This window comes from Peromyscus eremicus, chromosome 9 (assembly GCF_949786415.1).
Source record: "Peromyscus eremicus chromosome 9, PerEre_H2_v1, whole genome shotgun sequence".
NCBI classification, from domain to species: domain Eukaryota; kingdom Metazoa; phylum Chordata; class Mammalia; order Rodentia; family Cricetidae; genus Peromyscus; species Peromyscus eremicus.
The window spans coordinates 67,266,649-67,288,727 of NC_081425.1; the positions used below are offsets into that span (position 1 = coordinate 67,266,649).

The 22,079-nt window shown below is 52.5% G+C and overlaps 1 protein-coding gene across 1 annotated transcript; it reads left to right on the plus strand.

Annotated features, from left to right (window-relative positions):
* Window positions 1-1,454: 1,454 nt before the first annotated feature.
* Window positions 1,455-22,006, plus strand: LOC131920003 (myosin-7). Its single transcript, XM_059274426.1, has 38 exons — window positions 1,455-1,655; window positions 1,910-2,053; window positions 2,287-2,443; window positions 2,530-2,557; window positions 3,351-3,459; window positions 3,544-3,636; window positions 3,744-3,807; window positions 4,134-4,232; window positions 4,447-4,550; window positions 5,175-5,313; window positions 5,405-5,523; window positions 5,643-5,792; window positions 6,091-6,261; window positions 6,870-7,179; window positions 7,457-7,524; window positions 7,853-7,940; window positions 8,544-8,661; window positions 8,804-8,927; window positions 9,194-9,330; window positions 9,589-9,844; window positions 10,596-10,838; window positions 10,958-11,134; window positions 11,933-12,078; window positions 13,543-13,633; window positions 14,305-14,694; window positions 14,914-15,040; window positions 15,205-15,323; window positions 16,749-16,945; window positions 17,406-17,589; window positions 17,728-17,893; window positions 18,053-18,177; window positions 18,740-19,048; window positions 19,291-19,494; window positions 19,596-19,721; window positions 19,829-20,104; window positions 21,075-21,170; window positions 21,286-21,420; window positions 21,989-22,006. Exons 1-38 carry the CDS (start codon window positions 1,455-1,457, stop codon window positions 22,004-22,006), a joined length of 5,808 nt encoding a protein of 1,935 aa, XP_059130409.1.
* The last annotated feature ends 73 nt before the right edge of the window (window positions 22,007-22,079 follow it).

A 22,079-nucleotide genomic window follows, 5' to 3' on the forward strand; every position in this document is an offset into this window, starting at 1 on the left:
TGGGTGCACACTTGAGTACAAGCATCCGTGTCTTAAATGTAAGGATGAGTGTACATTTCACCACGTAAGATACAATAGAAGACATGTGTTTACCATCATGCCTGGCTACAAGCATTTTAGGGGAAGAGGGGCAGAATGGTGGAGAATAATTCTAAAGGAAGCCAGTTCTGTGAATAGTGGAGCCTGTCCGTGTTTGTGGAAGGACCTGACTATACACGGAGGAGTCATTACTATGACTCTGTGTGTATTCTCTGTGGTAGGGGCTCAGAGGCATGCATGTGTGTGTAGGGGTCTCTGATCACTGTTCTGAAGAATATGCACCCACAGGAGCTAGTCTCTGTACCTGGCTATTGTTGAGGCTCATGAACACTGTGGGGGCGCGCATGCTGGGCACCCATTCCCTCCTCAGATGGGAGGAAGCCTATCCTTTATGGAAAGAGTGTGCACACACAGCAGGCATGTTCATTGGAGGCTGTGGAGGAGGCATTGGGATGGATGATAGTAGTAAGAGGGCTGTTGGAATCCTGGGACTTGAACCCGGAGTCTTGACTCTTGTTTTGTGCTCTGAGAAAAGCAAACCATTCAGCCTTGATTGCCTCACGTGACCAAGGGGTGACCATCGAGCAAAAGAATAAAAGTGCTTCGTCTGGAAAACACTGAACCAATGTCACTGTTACTGTTTTGTAGGTGGCTCAAAGGAAAGACATCTCCCCAGCCGGGCACAGGTAAGGGTAGAACGGCCCCCAAGGGGAGAAGACGGCTCAGAGGCACCGGGAAGTTGTTCAAATTAGTCTTTGGGGAAAAGGAAATAGAGCTTGAAAAGGAAGGAAGAGAATGAGCAGAGAGGCTGACCAGAGCTTCTAATCTGTCTTTGGTGTGGAGGAGGGTGGGTGTGGGAGAACACAGCCGGAGAGGAGGGAGGCAGCCGCAGCCAGGTTGGCCTACAGCCTGACCTGACACAGGCCCTCACCTTTCTCCAGGTCTCCCTCCTACTTCCTCATCACTAGACACATTTGAGAAACCAAGGTGAGCAAAGCAGATGTTCAAGGGATCTGGGGAGGTTGAACATGGTAGCCCAAAGCCAAACCGGAACTGCCCTTTCTTGCCCTGCTTGGAGACAATGACCTGGTTTCCAGGAGCTCCTTAGCTATGGTCAGTGAGGGGCAGGGTCTGCTGACCGTGAGACAGAGGCAGACAGAATCCTGCCCTGCAAGAAGGTCAGGACACTCCCCAAAGAATGCCCCAACTTGAACAAAAGTAAGCTGCCCCTTTTGCCTGGCACAGTTGCCAGGCTGTTCTCTCATTTAGGGGTAAGCGTGAAGAACCAGGGACTCTCGGGGGACTCCTCTCGAGTGCCGAGCATGATGCCAGATCCTGGGGCTGCCACTGAAGGGGAGAGCCCAGGGAGGGGGAAAGCATATAGGTAACAGTTGCTACTCACCCCAGGCTCAGCCATGGCGGATGCGGAGATGGCTGCGTTTGGGGCTGCAGCCCCCTTCCTGCGCAAGTCTGAGAAGGAGCGGCTGGAGGCGCAGACGAGGCCTTTTGACCTCAAGAAAGATGTTTTTGTGCCTGACGACAAGGAAGAGTTTGTCAAGGCCAAGATTGTGTCCCGAGAGGGTGGTAAAGTCACTGCTGAGACAGAGAATGGCAAGGTAGGTGTAGGTACTGGTATGGGAAGCCTCCCCCCCCCAGAGAGCCCCACAACTGGGGTGCACAGAGAGGGTACGCGCATGCCCATCCGAGGACCACCACGCCTCCTGTCCTTTGGATAGGATGGGGGTCCAAACTCTCCAACGAGCCTTCTCGGCTGAACACCATCTCACCCACCCATACCTCTCCCTACTCCCTTCATCGCTGATAGAGCGGGCCAGACACGGGTTGACAGGGCCTGTGTGGGCTGTTACAGACGGTGACTGTGAAGGAGGACCAGGTGATGCAGCAGAACCCGCCCAAGTTCGACAAGATCGAGGACATGGCCATGCTCACCTTCCTGCATGAACCCGCTGTGCTGTACAACCTCAAGGAGCGCTACGCTTCCTGGATGATCTACGTGAGTGCGGCATGAGTCTGTCCCCCAGAACTTAGAGCTTCCTGGGCAAGAAGCCCCGCCACCTGCTTGTTTTATGTCCAGGAAGCATGGCCGTCTACACAGGCCCCTGCTCCTTTGGCTCAGTTATAACACTGGGATGAGCTTTTCTTCCTCTCCTGGGGTCTTTCTCTAATTCTGAAAAATCACCCCTCACGTGCATCACTGACTACTCGCTTCCTCTTGTTTACCCCCAGACTTACTCAGGCCTCTTCTGCGTCACCGTCAACCCCTACAAGTGGCTGCCAGTGTACAATGCTGAAGTGGTGGCTGCCTACCGGGGCAAGAAGAGGAGCGAGGCCCCGCCCCACATCTTCTCCATCTCTGATAACGCCTATCAGTACATGCTGACGGGTGAGCCTAGTGCCCGGGACCTGGGTCCCCTCTTCCCTAGTCCCCGCCTAGCCCCAACCCATTGCCTCTCCTCTTCTCTCTTCCAGATCGGGAGAACCAGTCCATCCTCATCACGTGAGCATAGTTCCAGAATTCCTAATGCTAGCCCCTGAGGCACCCAGACTCCTTTGCACACACCTGGGGTCCTCTCTCTCTCTCCACCCCCAGGCCCATTTCTTTCTTCTCTGCTCTTTGCCCCGGCTCTTTGCCTTGTGTCTCTCTTCCCTTCTGCTTCTGTCTTTTTCGTTTTTCTGTCTGGCTTCCTTCGCCCGGTGTCCTCTAACTCTGCCCATGTGTCTTCACTGCTTCATTTCCTTATCTTTCCCTTCTGAAATCTTTTCTTTCCTCCCCATCTATTCTCCCAAAACAGTCCTCTCGTCTGATGGACCCCGTGTCCTCTCCTAGCCTCTTTCCTGCTTGCTAACCCGACCTATGTGCCATTCTCTAGCAGCTTCCTGATGAGAGCGCCCCCTCTCCAATAGTATAGGGGTTCTCCCCTCTATTTTTTTTTTTTTTTTTTAAGATTTATGGAAGAGGGTGCCAGATCTCATTACAGATGGTTGTGAGCCACCATGTGGGTGCTGGGAATTGAACTCAGGACCTCTGGAAGAGCAGTCAGTGCTCTTAACCTCTGAGCCATCTCTCCAGCGCCCTTGGTTTTTTTTGAGACAGGGTTTCTCTGTGTAGTTTTAGTGCCTTTCCTGGATCTCACTCTGTAGACCAGGCTGGCCTCAAACTCACTGAGATCCGCCTGGCTCTGCCTCCCGAGTGCTGGGATTAAAGGCGTACGCCATCACCGCCTGGCTGAGGCTTCTTGATCGTAAGCAGCATTATTTACTACCTGTTGACCCTTTGCTCTTCACAACAGCGGAGAATCTGGAGCTGGAAAGACTGTCAACACCAAGAGGGTCATTCAGTATTTTGCTGTTATTGCTGCCATTGGGGACCGCAGCAAGAAGGACCAGACCCCAGGCAAGGTAGGCCTGTTGGCACCTACGGGCCTGCGTTATGAAAAATGGAGTGGGAAGTCTTCAGCCCTCATCCTTCATGACCTCTTGCAGGGTACCCTGGAAGATCAAATCATCCAAGCCAACCCCGCTCTGGAGGCCTTTGGCAACGCCAAGACAGTCCGGAACGATAATTCCTCTCGATTTGTGAGTGATACTCCACCTTGAACTTGGGACTTGGGCTGACTGAAGGTTGGCCTCAAATGTGAGCCTTTCCCAGGCTTATTACCACCCTCTTCTACCCATCTATTCAGGGGAAATTCATTCGGATCCATTTTGGGGCAACTGGAAAGTTGGCATCTGCAGACATAGAGACCTGTAAGTTCCACGAGTCTACCAGGGCTGAGCCCGTCCTGGTTCTACACAGTCTGGTCTCAATGTCTTCCCCCAGCACCCATTTTTGCTTTCTCTTTCTGACTGTGTTTGTCTGCCTTAGGCTCTTCCTCTCTCTCGGGTACCAGCGCACGTTTCTTGGGGATTTTTCTCTAAGATGCTGTCTTTCCTGGGTCTCTACCCCCATCTTCCTGTGTGACCTCGTCTCTTCCTCTGCCTTTTGCTTGCCGCATTCCTCATCCCTTTTCCCTTATTTCTGGGTACCCACATTCCAACCCCTCATTCCTCTCCTTCTATCTGCCTGTTCACAGACCTTCTGGAAAAATCCAGGGTTATTTTCCAGTTGAAAGCAGAGAGAGATTATCACATTTTCTACCAAATCCTGTCAAATAAAAAGCCCGAGCTTCTAGGTGAGTCAGACGGAGACCAGCTATTTCTATGGCAACCCAGTCCCCTCTGCTTGTGGCTGGATTCCGTTGGTATGCCTTGGGCCTTCTGATACTGCTAGAATCAGTTTTGTGGGTCAAGCCCAAGCCTGTCTGAGCCTTCCTCTGGGCCCATGTGCTAGAGCCCCATGACAGCCAGGGGTTATGGCACAACTGAACTAAATCCTCCCACTCTTAGACATGCTGCTGATCACCAACAACCCCTACGATTACGCATTCATCTCCCAAGGAGAGACCACTGTGGCCTCAATTGATGACTCTGAAGAGCTCATGGCCACTGATGTAAGTATGTGAGGACTCAGCCAGAGGGTGGACAGGTAAGGGTGGCACATGGTGCCAGATCAGGAACAGAGCCAAGAGATGCTAGCTGTCTGATTTCTAAAGCAGTACAACCCTCCTCGAGAGCTGGCATGTGCCCTGTGAACAGGGTGTGCTGAGATGCATGCGGTGGAACAGGAGAGTGGCCAGTATTTGGTGTTATCAAACCATAGAGTGCCAAGAACCACGGACAGAGAGATAGGAAGGGCAGGGAACAAAGTAATACCACAGGAGAAGCAGGAAGGAGAATCATGTAGACCCTATGGGGCTGGAAGAAGCTGTGGGTAAGGAGAGATGCACACAGGTGTGAAAGCCTAGGCAGGAACGTGAGTGGAAAGGCTGAGAATGTAGATGGGTAGCCCACAGCAGCTATGGAGAACAGCTATGACCATTAACAGTGGACAGTGATAAGCAGGGCCCTGATCATGTACTGTCTGTCTTGGGTTCAAGTCCCTCTCTGGGTGTGGGAATCACATACTGTACAGGGACTAGGGAGACACACTCAAGTTCTCTCTTCAGCGTACAAGGAATCTCATTAACCAGTCATGTTTCTTTTTCCGGATTCACTGATATGGGACCTGCTTACAGAGTGCCTTTGATGTGCTGGGCTTCACTCCAGAAGAGAAGAACTCCATCTACAAGCTGACAGGTGCCATCATGCACTTTGGAAACATGAAGTTCAAGCAGAAGCAGCGGGAGGAGCAGGCAGAGCCAGACGGCACCGAAGGTGGGAAGCAAGGAAACTGGGGGTGTCTGAGGGCCACCTCTGCAGAATGTGTATCCCTGTACTAGCTCTGCCACCTGCCCTTTCCTTCCAGAGGCTGATAAATCCGCCTACCTCATGGGGCTGAACTCAGCCGACCTGCTCAAGGGGCTGTGCCACCCTCGAGTCAAAGTGGGCAACGAGTATGTCACCAAGGGACAGAATGTCCAGCAGGTGGGTTGTCTTTGGGAGATAAGCGAATGGAGCAGAGATCATGGCGGGGTGGGGTACGAGCTTTCAAATTCATCCTTTCCAATAGCACGGCTCAGCTGGATTTCTCCCCTACCCTGCAGGTGTCATATGCCATCGGGGCACTGGCCAAGTCAGTGTACGAGAAGATGTTCAACTGGATGGTGACACGCATCAACGCGACCCTGGAGACCAAGCAGCCACGCCAGTACTTCATAGGTGTCCTGGACATCGCCGGCTTTGAGATCTTCGATGTGAGTCTGGCAGCCCTGGCCTGGGACCCCACTGGTCCCTCACCCACTCACTCACACCTTCAGTCCCATGTGGAAGGCCAGCTGTGGGCCAGCCATGGGAAGGCAGTGGGGATCGTGGAGTGACAGCCAATCCCTGTCCCTGCCCTCAGGAGAGGCTCTCCTTCCCCTGTCATGACCTGGGAGGGGACCAGCCATGCCTGTGCTGGGCTCGGGCAGGTGTGTGGCACAGCCCTAGGCTGAGGCTGATGGCCACTCAGACCCTCAGTCAGCCTGCCTGACCGGCTGCCACACCCTCCAGTTCAACAGCTTCGAGCAGCTGTGCATCAACTTCACCAACGAGAAGCTGCAACAGTTTTTCAACCACCACATGTTCGTGCTGGAGCAGGAGGAGTACAAGAAGGAAGGCATTGAGTGGACGTTCATCGACTTCGGCATGGACCTGCAGGCCTGCATCGACCTCATTGAGAAGGTGTGTCCAGTCTCCACTACCCGAGCCTCCCATCTATACTCCACATGAACACTCCAGAACTCCAGATAAGATGGTAGCTCATGTCCCTTCTGGTGAATTCAGTCTAAGTATCAGAAGAGGGACTCTATTTTGCAGAGTTCTGTGTCAGCCAGGATGTCCATGCCAGAGAGCCGATAACTGTGTTCCCACTCATAGCTGTGTTCCCAGGGGCTTGAGATTGGCCACATGAAAGATGGGCATCTGGAGACTGGCCTTCCCCACTGGCGTGTTTACTGGCCCTGGGTTACACGCTTCCAAGGATCGGGAAATGCGAAGGTGGTATGGGAGTCATAAGAGTGCACCTATTTTTAACCTCAGCATCACAGGGATCTGGGTGATGAAGGATGTTAAAGGCACCAGTAGTAGTCACCAACACAAGTCCCCCTGACATCAACAAAATCCCTACCTGTGGAAGACTTACAGGTGTCAAATAGTAGATAGCTGCTATCCTTGAGCTGAGCCTAGTTTATTAACACCCTACAGGCATGTATGAGTAAATACTCAGATAGAGAAGAATACATGTGTACCCAAGTGAAACTTACTCAACGATTCTCTCCCTATACTCTCAGCCCATGGGCATCATGTCCATCCTGGAGGAGGAGTGCATGTTCCCCAAGGCCACAGACATGACCTTCAAGGCCAAGCTGTATGACAACCACCTGGGCAAGTCCAACAACTTCCAGAAGCCTCGCAACGTCAAGGGGAAGCAGGAAGCCCACTTCTCGTTGGTGCACTATGCCGGCACCGTGGACTACAACATCCTAGGCTGGCTACAGAAGAACAAGGACCCCCTCAATGAGACCGTGGTGGGCTTGTACCAAAAGTCCTCCCTCAAGCTGCTCAGCAATCTGTTTGCCAACTATGCTGGAGCGGATGCACGTAAGTACCCCAGGCATTAGCACTCCAAGGTTTATGCCGTCGTTCTGAGGCACCGCAATTGAAAAACCACCGCTTCCCCATCATGGTATGCCCTGAGGTGTATGGAACAGACTCAGTGAGATGGAATTGGGTGGAGACGTTGAAGCAGCCACATAGAAAACCTTTGTCTGGTCACCAAACGAGGACAAAATGTGAGGAAGGCTGTAGGTCTCCGCCCCTGCTCCTGGCCTCCCTACACGCCCACTGATGCCCCTTTCCTTGGCTCCCTTCCCCACAGCTGCAGACAAGGGCAAAGGCAAGGCAAAGAAAGGCTCATCCTTTCAGACTGTGTCCGCTCTGCACAGGGTGAGTGTGTGCTCAGCCCCACTAGCACGGAGCCCCATTCATCCTGCTCCCTCGGTCCTAGCTCCTTGCCTTGCACATCCCCGGCTCCTCTCAACACCAGTTTTCCCGGGTTCACTCGGACGCTTTTCATGGCTTTCTTCATCTCCCAGCCTCGAATCTTGCTTCCCAACATGCCTCTCTCATTTCTCATCTGCCGTCAACCTCTCTCCTCACCTGTGTCTTCCCCGGACATCATTTCGCCTCCTTGCTTCCCATATCCTCCCCATCCTCTCCATTCCTTCCTCTCCTTCTTTCTGGTTTTTTATTTTCCCACCTTTTTCTGCCACAGGAAAACCTGAACAAACTTATGACAAACTTGCGCTCCACGCATCCTCACTTTGTACGCTGTATCATCCCCAACGAGACAAAGTCTCCAGGTGAGCCCCGATCATGAGCTATCCCACACTGAACATGCGCTGTCTCAGAGACAGGACCTTCCAAGTCATCTCCAAGCCTTGCTGGTTTCCAAATCATATTCTTCTCCTAGACTACCCTCCCAGTGTTACCTTCTGTTGGGAATGTATACCTCATGGCAACATGTAAGGCATTTTTATAGATATCACCTCATGTGTGACTTATAGCCCCTGATGAGGCGTATAAGAAATAGCTATCTGTTTTCAAACTGTAGGAAACAAAGTATCAGAGAATCTTGGCTCAAAGCCTGGCTCAGATCTCAATAAGATCAGTGACCTTCTACAAGTCACTTAATCCCTTAGCTCACTCTCCTAGAAAGTGAGATAGATCTGTCCTGGAACCACATGATAATAAGGATAAATTATATAAAATGATAAATGTGGAAATCTTTTGATTACTATTAAAAGTGTGGCTACGGTGAAAAATGAAACCAATGAAGAATTCTTACTGACAGGTTGACTTGCTAAATTAACCAGCTAATGTGTGCCAGAGCCAGGATGGGAACCCAGAGGACTTGGTGTTAGTCTAACACTCTCCCCAATCATTTTTCTGCCCTGCTGCCCCAGGGGTGATGGACAACCCCCTGGTCATGCACCAGCTGCGATGCAATGGTGTGCTGGAGGGCATCCGCATCTGCAGGAAGGGCTTCCCCAACCGAATTCTTTATGGGGACTTCCGACAGAGGTGGGTAAGGGGAGCCCCAGGGCTCCGGGAGCCAGGGGTGGGCTGACTTGGTGGGTGTGGGAAGTCTATGGTGGCCCTGGAATTCTGTAGGCAGAGCAGACCCACACAGAATGCAAATGACTCTGAGAACTTCCCTCCCAAGGTACCGCATCCTGAACCCAGCAGCCATCCCTGAGGGCCAATTCATTGACAGCAGGAAAGGGGCTGAGAAGCTGCTGGGCTCCCTGGACATTGACCACAACCAGTACAAGTTTGGTCACACCAAGGTGAGGAAAGGAAAGAGACAAATTAGTTAAAGACATCTCTTTTCCTTTGGTTCTTCATCTTTTCCTCCCACCCTGTTACCAATTATCCTAAAGGATATATCTGAACCACATGGTACTTCTCCACTCCCAGAACCACTTTCCCATCCCATCTCCAACTGCCCATGGCATCCTCCTTCCAATTCTTCCCTCAGTTGTCCCCAAATGCCCATCACCTTTTCTCCCTCATACCCGGTTCTAGTCATGCTCAACACATGTCTTATCTACAGGTGTTCTTCAAGGCAGGGCTGCTGGGGCTGCTGGAGGAGATGCGTGATGAGAGGCTGAGCCGTATCATCACCAGAATCCAGGCCCAGTCCCGAGGTGTGCTTTCCAGAATGGAGTTCAAGAAGCTGCTGGAACGCAGGTGAGGGGACTTCAAAGGAGGTCCTTAGCTCTCCTGAGGTCCAGGCTAGTTCAATGACAGCGTCAAGGGAAAGACTTCGTGGGCTCATCAGAAGAAACCATTAGGAAGGGACCTCATGAACGCAAGACGTTCCTTAGCATTTGAAGGCCCTGGGGAGGGTGAGATAGATAAGGAAAGGGGGCTTTATCTAGGAGGAAGGGTTTTAGATGGGAAGGAACAGGGGTGGTTCTCACACCATTCCTCTCACTGTGCCTGCAGAGACTCCCTGCTCATAATCCAGTGGAACATCCGGGCCTTCATGGGGGTCAAGAATTGGCCATGGATGAAGCTCTACTTCAAGATCAAGCCACTGCTGAAGAGCGCAGAGACAGAGAAGGAGATGGCCAACATGAAGGAAGAGTTTGGACGAGTCAAAGATGCGCTGGAGAAGTCTGAGGCTCGGCGCAAGGAGCTGGAGGAGAAGATGGTGTCCCTGCTGCAGGAGAAGAATGACCTGCAGCTCCAAGTGCAGGCGGTGAGGCCACATGGCCATTGTTAGCTCCCCCCTCCCCACACACAGAGAGAAAGAGAGAGACAGAGACAGAGAGACAAACAGAGAGACAGACAGACAGAGAGACAGTGACAGAGAGAGACAGAGAGAGATTGATCCTAGGGGAAACTATAAATCTTCCTCGAGCCTAAATTCCTTCATCCTTAGACAGGAATCAAGCTACCTGTCTTATAGGTTAACATTCACAGTGTGTGACATCAGCAAATGCAGTTTCTTCAAGCAAAGAAACTAGAAACCGTGTGAAGACTTTGTGTTTCCTCCTCTGCTCCTCTCCTCAGTGCTCCTAAGCAGTACCATCCTAAATCCCCCTTCCCCAGTGCTCCAAAGCAGTACCATCCTAAATACCCCTCTCCTCAGTGCTCCCAAGCAGTACCATCCTAAATCCCCCTCTGCCCAGTGCTCCCATCCATACCATCCTAAATCCCCCTCTGCCCAGTGCTCCCATCCACACCATCCTAAATCCCCTTCAGTGCTCCCAAGCCATACCATCCTAAACCCCCCTCCCCTGTGCTCCCAAGCCGTACCATCCTAAATCCCCCTCAGTGCTCCCAAGCCATACCATCCTAAATCCCCTTCCTATCCTCCTGAGGCTCTTCTCAGCTGAGAATAAGCTGGGGTCCCTCTCCTATCTGGGTGATGCACCTCTCCCTTCCGCCGCCTGTGAGGACAAGGACTGGTCCTCAGACCAGCCTCCCTTTCTGTACCTTGGCCCCAGGAACAAGACAACCTGGCTGATGCAGAGGAGCGCTGCGACCAGCTGATCAAGAACAAGATCCAGCTGGAGGCCAAAGTGAAGGAGATGACCGAGAGGCTGGAGGACGAGGAGGAGATGAACGCAGAGCTCACTGCCAAGAAACGCAAGCTGGAAGATGAGTGCTCGGAGCTTAAAAGGGACATTGACGACCTAGAGCTGACACTGGCCAAGGTGGAGAAGGAGAAGCATGCTACAGAGAACAAGGTGAGGCCAGCTTCCTCGGGATCCGAACCACAGTGTGTTCCTTGTTGCATCGTGGAGGTTCTTCTAGGTGTCCCCAGGTGGTGTCCTTTGACTTAAGGGAATTTTTGTTTGCTTGGCAGGTGAAAAACCTGACAGAGGAGATGGCTGGACTGGATGAGATCATTGTCAAGCTGACCAAGGAGAAGAAAGCTCTGCAAGAGGCCCACCAGCAGGCCCTGGATGACCTTCAGGCTGAGGAAGACAAGGTGAACACTCTGACCAAGGCCAAGGTCAAGCTGGAGCAGCAGGTGGATGATGTAAGTAGACAGGGCGTAACTGGCTTTGATGTAGCATGTCCATCTGTGTTGAGGGGTATGTGTGAGTGTGTGTGTTTTGCGGGGGGGGGGGGCAGTGTTGGAGGATAGTGGAAAGTGTTTTTCTACTGATATCTTCACAGAATAAAACTGGGGGATAGAAAGCATGAGGGTTATCAACTTCAAATAATGTATCCAATCTTACTGTTATAATCAGTAACAGAGCTTTTTTTTCTTTAACTTAAGCTTTAAAGTTTAAAATTTGAACCCACGTAACTCTACTTTTGACCATAGTGTTTAGAGGATTATCTCCTAAGAGCATTATAAGTCTCTTGGATAAACCGTGAGCCTCTTTGAGGAGGATCTAGGCAGAGTCTGATCCTGAGTGACCATTGCCCCCTCATATGTGTATATCTCCATCAAATCCTTATCATTCTGCCCTAATAACTTAAGTATCTGTCTCAGTCGCAGGACTAAGAGCTCCCTTCAGATGAGAACTTGAGTTTACTCAGTTTTGTGTCTTCAGTACCCCCACACAGAGCCTGGAACCAGTAGGTACTTACAGGATGCTGAATGAATGATTATAGCTTTGGAATCTTATCCCAATTTCATTCATTCATCAAATATCTATTGAGCAATCCCTCCGTTCTAGACTCTCTCATGGTTCCCTGGGAACACTGGTCCTTTCTAGGGAAGTTTCCAGAGTCCTAGATTTCCCAAGGATTTCCAAAGTGTAGAGTAACAAAGCCCAGGTCAGGATGCTCTACCTCATGGCACATAGCTGGTCCTTCTCTCCTCCAGCTGGAGGGATCCCTGGAGCAGGAGAAGAAGGTGCGCATGGATCTGGAGCGAGCAAAGCGGAAGCTGGAGGGTGACCTGAAGCTGACCCAGGAGAGCATCATGGACCTGGAGAATGACAAACAGCAGCTGGATGAACGACTTAAAAAGTACCGTGTTCCCTCACTGCTGTGGCTCCTTCTTCTCAGCCCGGCTCAGCTCACGACAGGACAAGCTGACCCAGGGGCCATGCTAAGAGGCGGTGGATGCTCAGACTGAGGGCAAAGACCTTCAGGAAGAGTACTTTCCTGTACACATTAAGGCCCCCGGGGTATATACATTGTACGTAGTGCAGTGTGTGTGTTTGGATCCCTCAAGCCCTTAGGAGAGGCGAAAATCAAAGCTTGCTTTCTTTGTGAGCACTCAGTTGGACAGGGAGGAAGGCTGCACACAAAAGCCTCCCGGGAAAGTCTCCTTTGGGTTTTTCCGCAGAAAGCAAACTGAATCACAAAAAAAATGGCTCTGCTGTTTCAAAAAAATGAAAGGGTCGGGCCATTTCTTCTTTCTAGGTAACTTCTAGTCCCAGTCTTGATTGCAAGACCTTCTAAAAGGTGCACACACAGACTCGGTTAATAGTGAGCTGCGAAAACATGTTTTTACATTTGAGGGTCTTAGCACACTTCAACTTGCATTTGCACAGGAGTTTTCACACTTCCCTAGGCACAGACTTTGTTGAGTGAATGGATGAATTATATTTGGTCCTAGTGAGTGATTCTTCAACCTCCTTTTTTAATATTTTATTTTTAATTTTGTGTGTGTGTGTGTGTGTGTGTGTGTGTGTGTGTGTGTGTGTGTTTGTACATGTGACTGTAGTGCCCCCAGAGGTCACAAGAGGGTGTCAGATCCCCTGGAGCTGGAGTTACAGCTGGTGGTGAGCTGCCGGATGTGAAGGCTGAGAACATCTTGCTTCCTCTCAGTGGCTGAGCCGGCTCCCTAGCCCCTCCTCAGTCTCCTTATAAAGATGATGTAGCCCAAGTTTACCAAAGAGATAGCTCAGGAAGGTCAATGTGATGAGAAGGAGGCGAGTGTGATCAAAGTACATGGCATAGGCGTAAGACACTATCTTTATGAAATCCTGCACTATGTACAATGTATATACCCCAATTTAAAAAAAAGAGGCTATGACTTGCCTAAACTAACAGTGACAAGTTAAAGACCACCAGTACACACCACATACACACACACACACACGTACACACACACACATACACAACACACACACATACACCACACACACACACACACACACACACACACACACACGTCTTTGAAATAGTCTCCTCCTCCCTTCACAGATGAGAAAACATGGCCTAAAGAGGGGACAGTTCCATAGAGGGGACAGTCCCATAGAGGTCAGCCCTGCCACTCTGCCTCAGGGCTTTTCCCGTTACGTTCTTACTGGACTTGAATCGGACAGCAGGTGTTACTCTTTGGGTAACCTAAATCACTCTTGGAAGCATTCACTCCCACCCCCACCCCCCACACTTCATTTGTTTTCTAGTCTCTGATCTCTGGTGGATACTCCAGGTGCCTTCCTGACCTCTGACCCCACCCGCCCCCTTTCCTCCGTACAGGAAGGACTTTGAGTTAAATGCACTCAATGCCAGGATTGAGGATGAGCAGGCCCTGGGGAGCCAGCTGCAGAAGAAGCTCAAAGAGCTTCAGGTAAGGTGGGGGACTGCAGCTGTGCATCCCTGCATCCCCTCCAGCGTATGCTGTTCCTGCATCACAGGAACTGTGTGTCCACGAAAGGGGACACAATGCACAGGTCTCCCTGCAAGAGGGGCTTATATGATCCAAGAAAGAAGAGACCATGGGGGGAAAAACAGGTCTGGAGGGCAGAACTCCTGGCTTTCTGTCTCAGCTCTATCCAGTCAAGCAATCACAGAAGTCCACAGCAGACCTCTAGGTCCCCATGTCCACCCTGTTATCTGGTGACCTTTAAAGTCCCTTCAGCCTTTATGGTTCTTTCCTCTTTAGCAGGCACTGAGTTAGGTCTTCAGCTATTGTATCAAACAGGGGTGGTTTTCTCAGTTAGACTTTTGCTATTTTCTTGCCGCTAAACGGCTTGGAAAAGCCCAGGAAACACAAATTTCTTTGTCCTTCTCCAAGAGATCTGTTTTCTTCTAATAAAGAGAGCGTGCAATGCTCAAGCCTAAAGAAAACCTGACTGGGCTGTGCAAGACCCCTTCCCCCAATCCTATGTCCACCTCTCCAGTAACACATCACACTCACTTGCTGTTCTCTGTAGACCAGGGGGCCTTTAGAGCCCTGGGGCGGGGGGCCTCCACGGAGGGGTCCAGGAAGCAGGTCTGAACCTCCGCGTCCCCGGCCAGGCCCGCATCGAGGAGCTGGAGGAGGAACTGGAGGCCGAGCGCACAGCCAGGGCCAAGGTGGAGAAGCTGCGCTCAGACCTGTCCCGAGAGCTGGAGGAGATCAGCGAGAGGCTGGAGGAGGCCGGCGGGGCCACGTCTGTGCAGATCGAGATGAACAAGAAGCGCGAGGCCGAGTTCCAGAAGATGCGGCGGGACCTGGAGGAGGCCACCCTGCAGCACGAGGCCACGGCCGCGGCCCTGCGCAAGAAGCACGCTGACAGTGTGGCCGAGCTGGGGGAGCAGATCGACAACCTGCAGCGAGTGAAGCAGAAGCTGGAGAAGGAGAAGAGCGAGTTCAAGCTGGAGCTGGATGACGTCACCTCCAACATGGAGCAGATCATCAAGGCCAAGGTGGGCCCTCGCGGCTGCCTCCCCCTCCCCCAGTTCCCTCCATCTGCCTCCAGCTCCTGTCTTCTTCCTTGGCTGCTCGTTGTCTTCCTCCTTCCTCTATGCTGTTGTATGGTGTCCCCCTTCCTTCCCATGGGTCCCTCTCCATTTCTTCTTCAATTGTAGTCCTCACTCCATTTTACTCCCTTCCTGCCCCTACTCTATAACTCCCCCCTCTCTTAGGCTAACCTGGAGAAGATGTGCCGGACCTTGGAAGACCAGATGAATGAGCATCGGAGCAAGGCTGAGGAGACTCAGCGTTCTGTCAATGACCTCACCAGCCAGCGGGCCAAGCTGCAGACAGAGAACGGTGAGCCCCGGGGCTGGAGCTCCACGCGCCCAACCTCCTGAGCCACCCCACCCTGGGTGTACATGCCCCTCATGGGCCCACAGTGTCTCCAGAGAATGGAGCCCAAGGGTTGGGGGACAGGTTGAGGGTGGGGAGGGGTTGAAGGTACCTTGGTGCCTCCCCAGGGGAGCTGTCCCGGCAGCTGGATGAGAAGGAGGCGCTGATTTCCCAGCTGACCCGAGGCAAGCTCACCTACACCCAGCAGCTGGAGGACCTCAAGAGGCAGCTGGAGGAGGAGGTCAAGGTGAGGCCTGGACTCTGCCTGGCCCAAGCATGGCATGCACCACCTGCTCTTGAACCTGCGTCTCTTTCTTTCCTAAGAGTGAGGCTGATCTGGTCCACAATTCTCTACAAAGTCTAAAAAGAAACGATAGCCCAGCCTTTCCCAAGTGTCTTTTAAATCTGTTCCCCAGGCTGAGAAGAGGCCCTTTGCTCTCCTGTTGCCATGCTGGGGTGGGGGTGAAGAGGCAGAGAGGAAAGTATCCAAGGCAGTGGTTCTCGACCTGTGGGTCGCGACCCCTTTGGGGTCGAACGACCTTTTCAGTGGGGTTACATATCAGATATTCTGCATATTGGACTTTGACATTACAGTCATAACCGTAGCAAAATTACAGTTTTGAAGCAGTAACGAAATAATTTTATGGTGGGGGGGGGTCACCAGAACATGAGGAACTGTATTACAGGGTCTCAGTATTAGGAAGGTTGAGAACCACTGCTCTAAGGAGACAGCCTTCTTGGGTGCAGATATGGAGTTCAGGGACAGCACAAAGGGTTTTAGGATTATGAGACAATCTGAGAGCTGGGGAAGGAAAGGAGCCTATGCCTAGCACAGTACTGAGTTCGTGAAAAAGAGACAAGAGAGTAAGTTCTTAAAAATCCCAGGGCCAGAGCTGCAGCTGAGTCAGTAAAGTACTTGCCGGATAAGCATGAAGAAGGTTGGACCTGAGTTCAATCACCTACGTAAAAAGCCGGGCATGGCGGCACTCTTTTTTTTTTCTTTCGAGACAGGGTCTCTCTGTGTAGTTTTGGTGCCTGTCCTGGATCTTGCTCTGTAGACCAGGCTGGCCTTGAACTTACAGAGATTCTCCTGCCTTTGCCTCCTGAGTGTTGGGATTAAAGGCATGTGCCACCATCGCCCGGCTGCTCCACCACCACCTGGCATGGCGCACTCTTATAATCCCAGCACCAAGAAGACAGAGGTCATCTTTAGGTCTCAGAGACAGACTTTGTCTCAAAAAATATGGTGGACAGTGTCTGAAATGATACCCAAGGTTGACTTCAGGCCTCCATACACATGCACAAACACCCAACATCCTCCCCACAAAATCCCAAAGCTCAATGCTAATCTACCTCTTATAGATTGGTGAAATCTATAAGATAGATTCTATAAGAAATAGAAACATCCTGATGTCTCTGCACCTATAAACGCAATGGATGAAAAGATCTGCTGCAAGGACTGTTAGGCAGTGGGCACAAGGACTTTCTTTGTAAACAGTGTGGTACTGTTTTACTATTTAGGGTCATTCTAGCTCAGGAAACCACTCCAGGTTCACTGGAGACTTGGAAGTAGCTGTGGCCAAGGGAGCATGTTGAGACTGGGGTAAAGGTGTGCCAGGAGTGACCTTATGGAAAAAGCTGGCCCACTTCCTTGGTGCCCACCTCTTCCCAGGCCAAGAATGCCCTGGCCCACGCACTGCAGTCAGCCCGGCATGATTGTGACCTGCTGCGGGAACAGTATGAGGAAGAGACAGAGGCCAAGGCCGAGCTACAGCGTGTCCTGTCCAAGGCCAACTCAGAGGTGGCCCAGTGGAGGACCAAGTATGAGACGGACGCCATCCAGAGGACCGAGGAGCTGGAGGAAGCCAAGTGAGTCCTGGGCAACCAGCCCAGTCTGACGCTCAATAGAGCCCACACAGGGGACTCTTAGGTAGTGTGTGACCGCGCAGGAGGGCCCTGCCCCAGCCCCGCCTCCTGCTCCTCTCAGGGAAGCTTTTTGCTCGCGTTATGTTTCTCATCCGAATATAAGACGAACAAAAGGTTTGTCTGAGGGCTGAGTGATTCCCACCTGGGGTAGGGTGCCGGAGGGAATGGCGGCTGCAGCCGAGAAGAAGGGACCCTCATGGTCTCCACTGGTGCTATACGTCTTCATGCTCAGCTACCAAGATCTGCCTGCCTCTGGAGCCAGTCCTCAGGCTTTTCTGGATGCTTCTGGGTTGTCAAGGATAGTCTTTTGAAAGGCTCACACGTTTTCCTCTTGTCCAAATCTACCTCCTCCATTCTCCCCATCCCTTTCTACCCTGCCACCCTTCCTACTTCCCCTGGACAGGAAGAAGCTGGCCCAGAGGCTTCAGGATGCCGAGGAGGCCGTGGAGGCCGTCAATGCCAAGTGCTCCTCACTGGAGAAGACCAAGCACAGGCTGCAGAACGAGATCGAGGACCTGATGGTGGACGTGGAGCGCTCCAATGCCGCCGCCGCTGCCCTGGACAAGAAGCAGAGGAACTTCGACAAGGTAGCCTCAGGGTGGGGCTGTGGGCAGTGTGCATGGTGATGGTGGGGTCTGTGCCAGCTCAAGGCCAGAGCATTCTCCTTGGAGGCAGGGGAGGGAGGGGCCTGGGGCCTCTCTGACCAGTGTGCCCCTCCCCTACAGATCCTGGCAGAGTGGAAGCAGAAGTATGAGGAGTCCCAGTCAGAGCTGGAGTCGTCCCAGAAGGAGGCGCGCTCCCTGAGCACAGAGCTCTTCAAGCTCAAGAATGCCTATGAGGAGTCATTGGAGCACCTGGAGACTTTTAAGAGGGAAAACAAGAACCTTCAGGGTGTGTGAGCCGAGGGGTGGGGAAGGGCCACAGGGATGGGGAAGGGTCATGTCCCCATGCCTGAGGGCCCCAACTGCAGTCCAGGCAGAGAAACACACCCCACCCTACTGAGATCACAGAAACTTCAGACTGAGTCCCTGTGTGTGTCGCCTCCCGCAGAGGAGATCTCAGACCTGACTGAGCAGCTGGGCTCCACTGGGAAGAGCATCCATGAGCTGGAGAAGATCCGCAAACAGCTGGAGGCCGAGAAGCTGGAGCTGCAGTCTGCGCTGGAGGAGGCTGAGGTGGGCGTGCAGGAGACAGCAGGCCTGGGGTGGGGGCTGAGATCTAGACTTGGGTGCTCGCTCCATCTCCCCTTACCTTGTCTTCCTCCTGCCTGGCTCATCGCCAGGGCCCAGGCCGGGGCTGGACACATACAAACACACACGGGCACCCAGGGAACATTTGTCAACGGATGAGTTCAGGGTCACTCAGCTCTCTCCATGCACACATCTGACATACTACTGCACCTTAGAGGCTGTTTCCGCTCAGCCCCTATCCACCTCTGCCTGCTTGTGTTTTTTTTTACACTCTCTGCTTGATTGCCTCGGTTTCCTTGGCAACACTTTTCACTTTCCTCTTTGTCTTCCAATCTGGCTCTCCCTGCTGGGAGTCTGCATCACCTTCTCCTCAGCTTGCTTTGTTTCTCTGTGCACACCCTCTCTTTTTGTTCCCTGCACCTGATTACTGAGCCATGTATACCAATTCCCGAACTCCTTCGGGATCATGAGTTTGTAGACAGACCCCTACTTCTGCCCTGGACTCTGACTAATTTGCCTGCAAAACCTTTCCTCACACCCTTTCCAGGCCTCCCTGGAGCACGAGGAGGGCAAGATCCTCCGCGCCCAGCTGGAGTTCAACCAGATCAAGGCAGAGATCGAAAGGAAGCTGGCAGAGAAGGACGAGGAGATGGAGCAGGCCAAGCGCAACCACCTGCGGGTGGTGGACTCCCTGCAGACCTCCCTGGATGCAGAGACGCGCAGCCGCAATGAGGCCCTGCGGGTGAAGAAGAAGATGGAGGGCGACCTCAATGAGATGGAGATCCAGCTCAGTCACGCCAACCGCATGGCTGCTGAGGCCCAGAAACAAGTGAAGAGCCTCCAGAGTTTGCTGAAGGTACTCAGAGACTTCTGGAAACAGGGCTTCACCTCACCCAGAGAGGGGCCTCGCTCCCATGGGGGCTAATCGGATGGTAGAGGCATTAGCTCTCTCTTGTCACACAGTCATTGTAGAGATATCTGACAGGTCAACCCTGAGCCACCACAGTGGACTTCCCACCCACATCCAATTCTATGTGACAGCCCTGTGAAGACACCAAGGCCAGCTTTCTATCTTATGCTCATTCTGCTGATCCTCAGGACACTCAAATCCAGCTGGATGATGCCGTCCGTGCCAATGACGACCTGAAGGAGAACATTGCCATCGTGGAGCGGCGCAACAACCTGCTTCAGGCGGAGCTGGAGGAGCTGCGGGCTGTGGTGGAGCAGACAGAGCGATCCAGGAAGCTGGCAGAGCAGGAGCTGATTGAGACCAGTGAGCGGGTGCAGCTGCTGCACTCTCAGGTGAGGGGGTGCCCTGTGCATGCCCGAGCTCAGTAGGTAGCAGGGGAAGGAGCCCCTCAGAGATGCCCAGAGTGTTTCCTGCTCTGCCACTCTCCTCCCAGAACACCAGCCTCATCAACCAGAAGAAGAAGATGGACGCAGACCTGTCCCAGCTCCAGACTGAGGTGGAAGAGGCAGTGCAGGAGTGTAGGAACGCAGAGGAGAAGGCCAAGAAGGCCATCACAGACGTGAGTCCCCTACCCTGCCTACCCACTCCAGGCCAGCATCTCCCCAGCCTGCACAGTGAGCCCACGAGGACTTGAGCAGACCACGTGCCCTCCTCTCCCATGCACAGGCCGCCATGATGGCAGAGGAGCTGAAGAAGGAGCAGGACACCAGCGCCCACCTGGAGCGCATGAAGAAGAACATGGAGCAGACCATCAAGGACCTGCAGCACCGGCTGGACGAAGCAGAGCAGATCGCCCTCAAGGGCGGCAAGAAGCAGCTGCAGAAGCTGGAGGCCCGGGTTCGGGAGCTGGAGAACGAGCTGGAGGCTGAGCAGAAGCGCAACGCGGAGTCTGTGAAGGGCATGAGGAAGAGTGAGCGCCGCATCAAGGAGCTCACCTACCAGGTTGGCGCAGAACTGTGGTCACAGCCCTTGCGCCATGAAGCCACAGTGAGGAACAGCCAAAGGGGACAGAGAGGTGTTGCTCCTTCTTCCCAGCCAGAGTTGGCATGCAGCCCCTGGATGTTCTGCCCTCTGCCCTATCATGACCAACTTTGTCCCCTGGCCCAGAGGTCAGCGGTTGAGCCTCACAGCCTGTGTGTTCCACCTTGACACGCACCCTCTGTCCATCCACAAGAGATATGCACAGACAGGCACAGTTTCAACCAGCACTGCCCTTCCCCAAAAGAAAATTTATAGCCAGGCTTGCCACCAAAGACACCAGAGCCATTCAACTAAGTCTCCAAACTTTCAGGTACCCCAGGCAATATAAACCCAGCTTTCTGTGGTGCTTTGTAGAGTGAGACTCTCCGCTAGAATTTGTGTGTCTCAGTCTAGCAATGCTGCGCCCTCCAAGCACACTTTGTCCTGAGGCTAGATCAAGTTCGTGTCAGTCCATTATTGCAGCCCAGGAAATTCCATCACGCTCACAACCCGAGTCACTCCCCGCACATGCTGGGCCAGCAGCCAGTGGGTTTATGTTCTGTGGTGTTCCGGGGCCTTCGGGACCTGCTCCCTGGTCACTATACTCTTTCAGGAATTCCATTAGCTCATCGGATTCTTTCTTTATGTAATTATTTAAAATATTCACATTCCCAGTGAGCTTAGTGGCGCATGCCTATGATCCCAATACTCAGGAAGCTGAGACAGGAGGATCATGTGTTTGAGACTAACCTGGGCTGCATAGAGAGTCCATGTCTCAAAAAGATGCTCCTTGGGTGAGAAATTATAAGCAAATTCAAATATTCTGTGAGGTCCAGAGGGTAGCATTGGTTCAGAACATAGCATTGAGAATGCAGAAGTCAAGGGCAGCCAGGGTAGGGTGCTGCCTCCTAGGACTGTGCCCTCTCACCTCTGACCCCCTCCTGACCTTCAGACAGAGGAGGACAGGAAGAACCTGCTGAGGCTGCAGGACCTGGTGGACAAGCTGCAGCTGAAGGTGAAGGCCTACAAGCGCCAGGCTGAGGAGGCGGTGAGTGACCCTGCTGGGGTTGAAGCCTGGAAGAGGGACACGGGGTACCAGCCCCCAAGACTGGAAGGCTAAGAGACTAGGTCCTTTCTCACCCATCCCCTTCATCTGCTCATAGGAGGAGCAGGCCAACACCAACCTGTCCAAGTTCCGCAAGGTGCAGCATGAACTGGATGAGGCAGAGGAGAGAGCGGACATCGCCGAGTCCCAGGTCAACAAGCTGCGGGCCAAGAGCCGCGACATTGGTGCCAAGGTGGGTTCCTCCTCTGGACCTGACTTGTCACCTCCCACAGCAGACACAACTCTTCTGTCCCTTTATATAGTACTATTTCGTTTATTCCCTAATCAAACCACAAAATCCCAAAGGCTAAGGTGGTTGAGTTCCCAGTGACTTCTAAGGTTCTTCATGATCTCATTTTCAGTGATTCTGGGAATCCCAGATCAAGAGGAGTCAGAAACCCTACGCAACTCCAATTTATATACACCCATTAGCTCCAATTCCCCCCACCTACCAGCTCTTTTTTTCCCACTTCGTTTTGGCTCCTAACCTTAACTCTCAAATGTGAAAAGAATATCCCACGAACTGCACTGATCTCACAGAGGCAGCTTGCTCAAGAGCCTACTCAAGAGCCCTTTCCTCCAGAACTTCCCCCTTCTAAACTGATCCCTGGAAATACATCCATGCCTACACAGGGGCTTCCAACAGATCACACAAGGGTCTCCACCTCCCAGGTGCCCTAGTTCCAGTTCCAGTTTCCATGCCCTGTCCCCAGAATGCCAGCCTTTCCAGAGCTAATTTGGACTTTGTTTTATTTCAAAAGGGCCTGAATGAGGAGTAGATCTTGAGCTGCCCAGTCCTAAAGGTGCCTGTGAAGCCCTCCGACCTGGAGCCTTTGTAACAGTCCCTTGGGA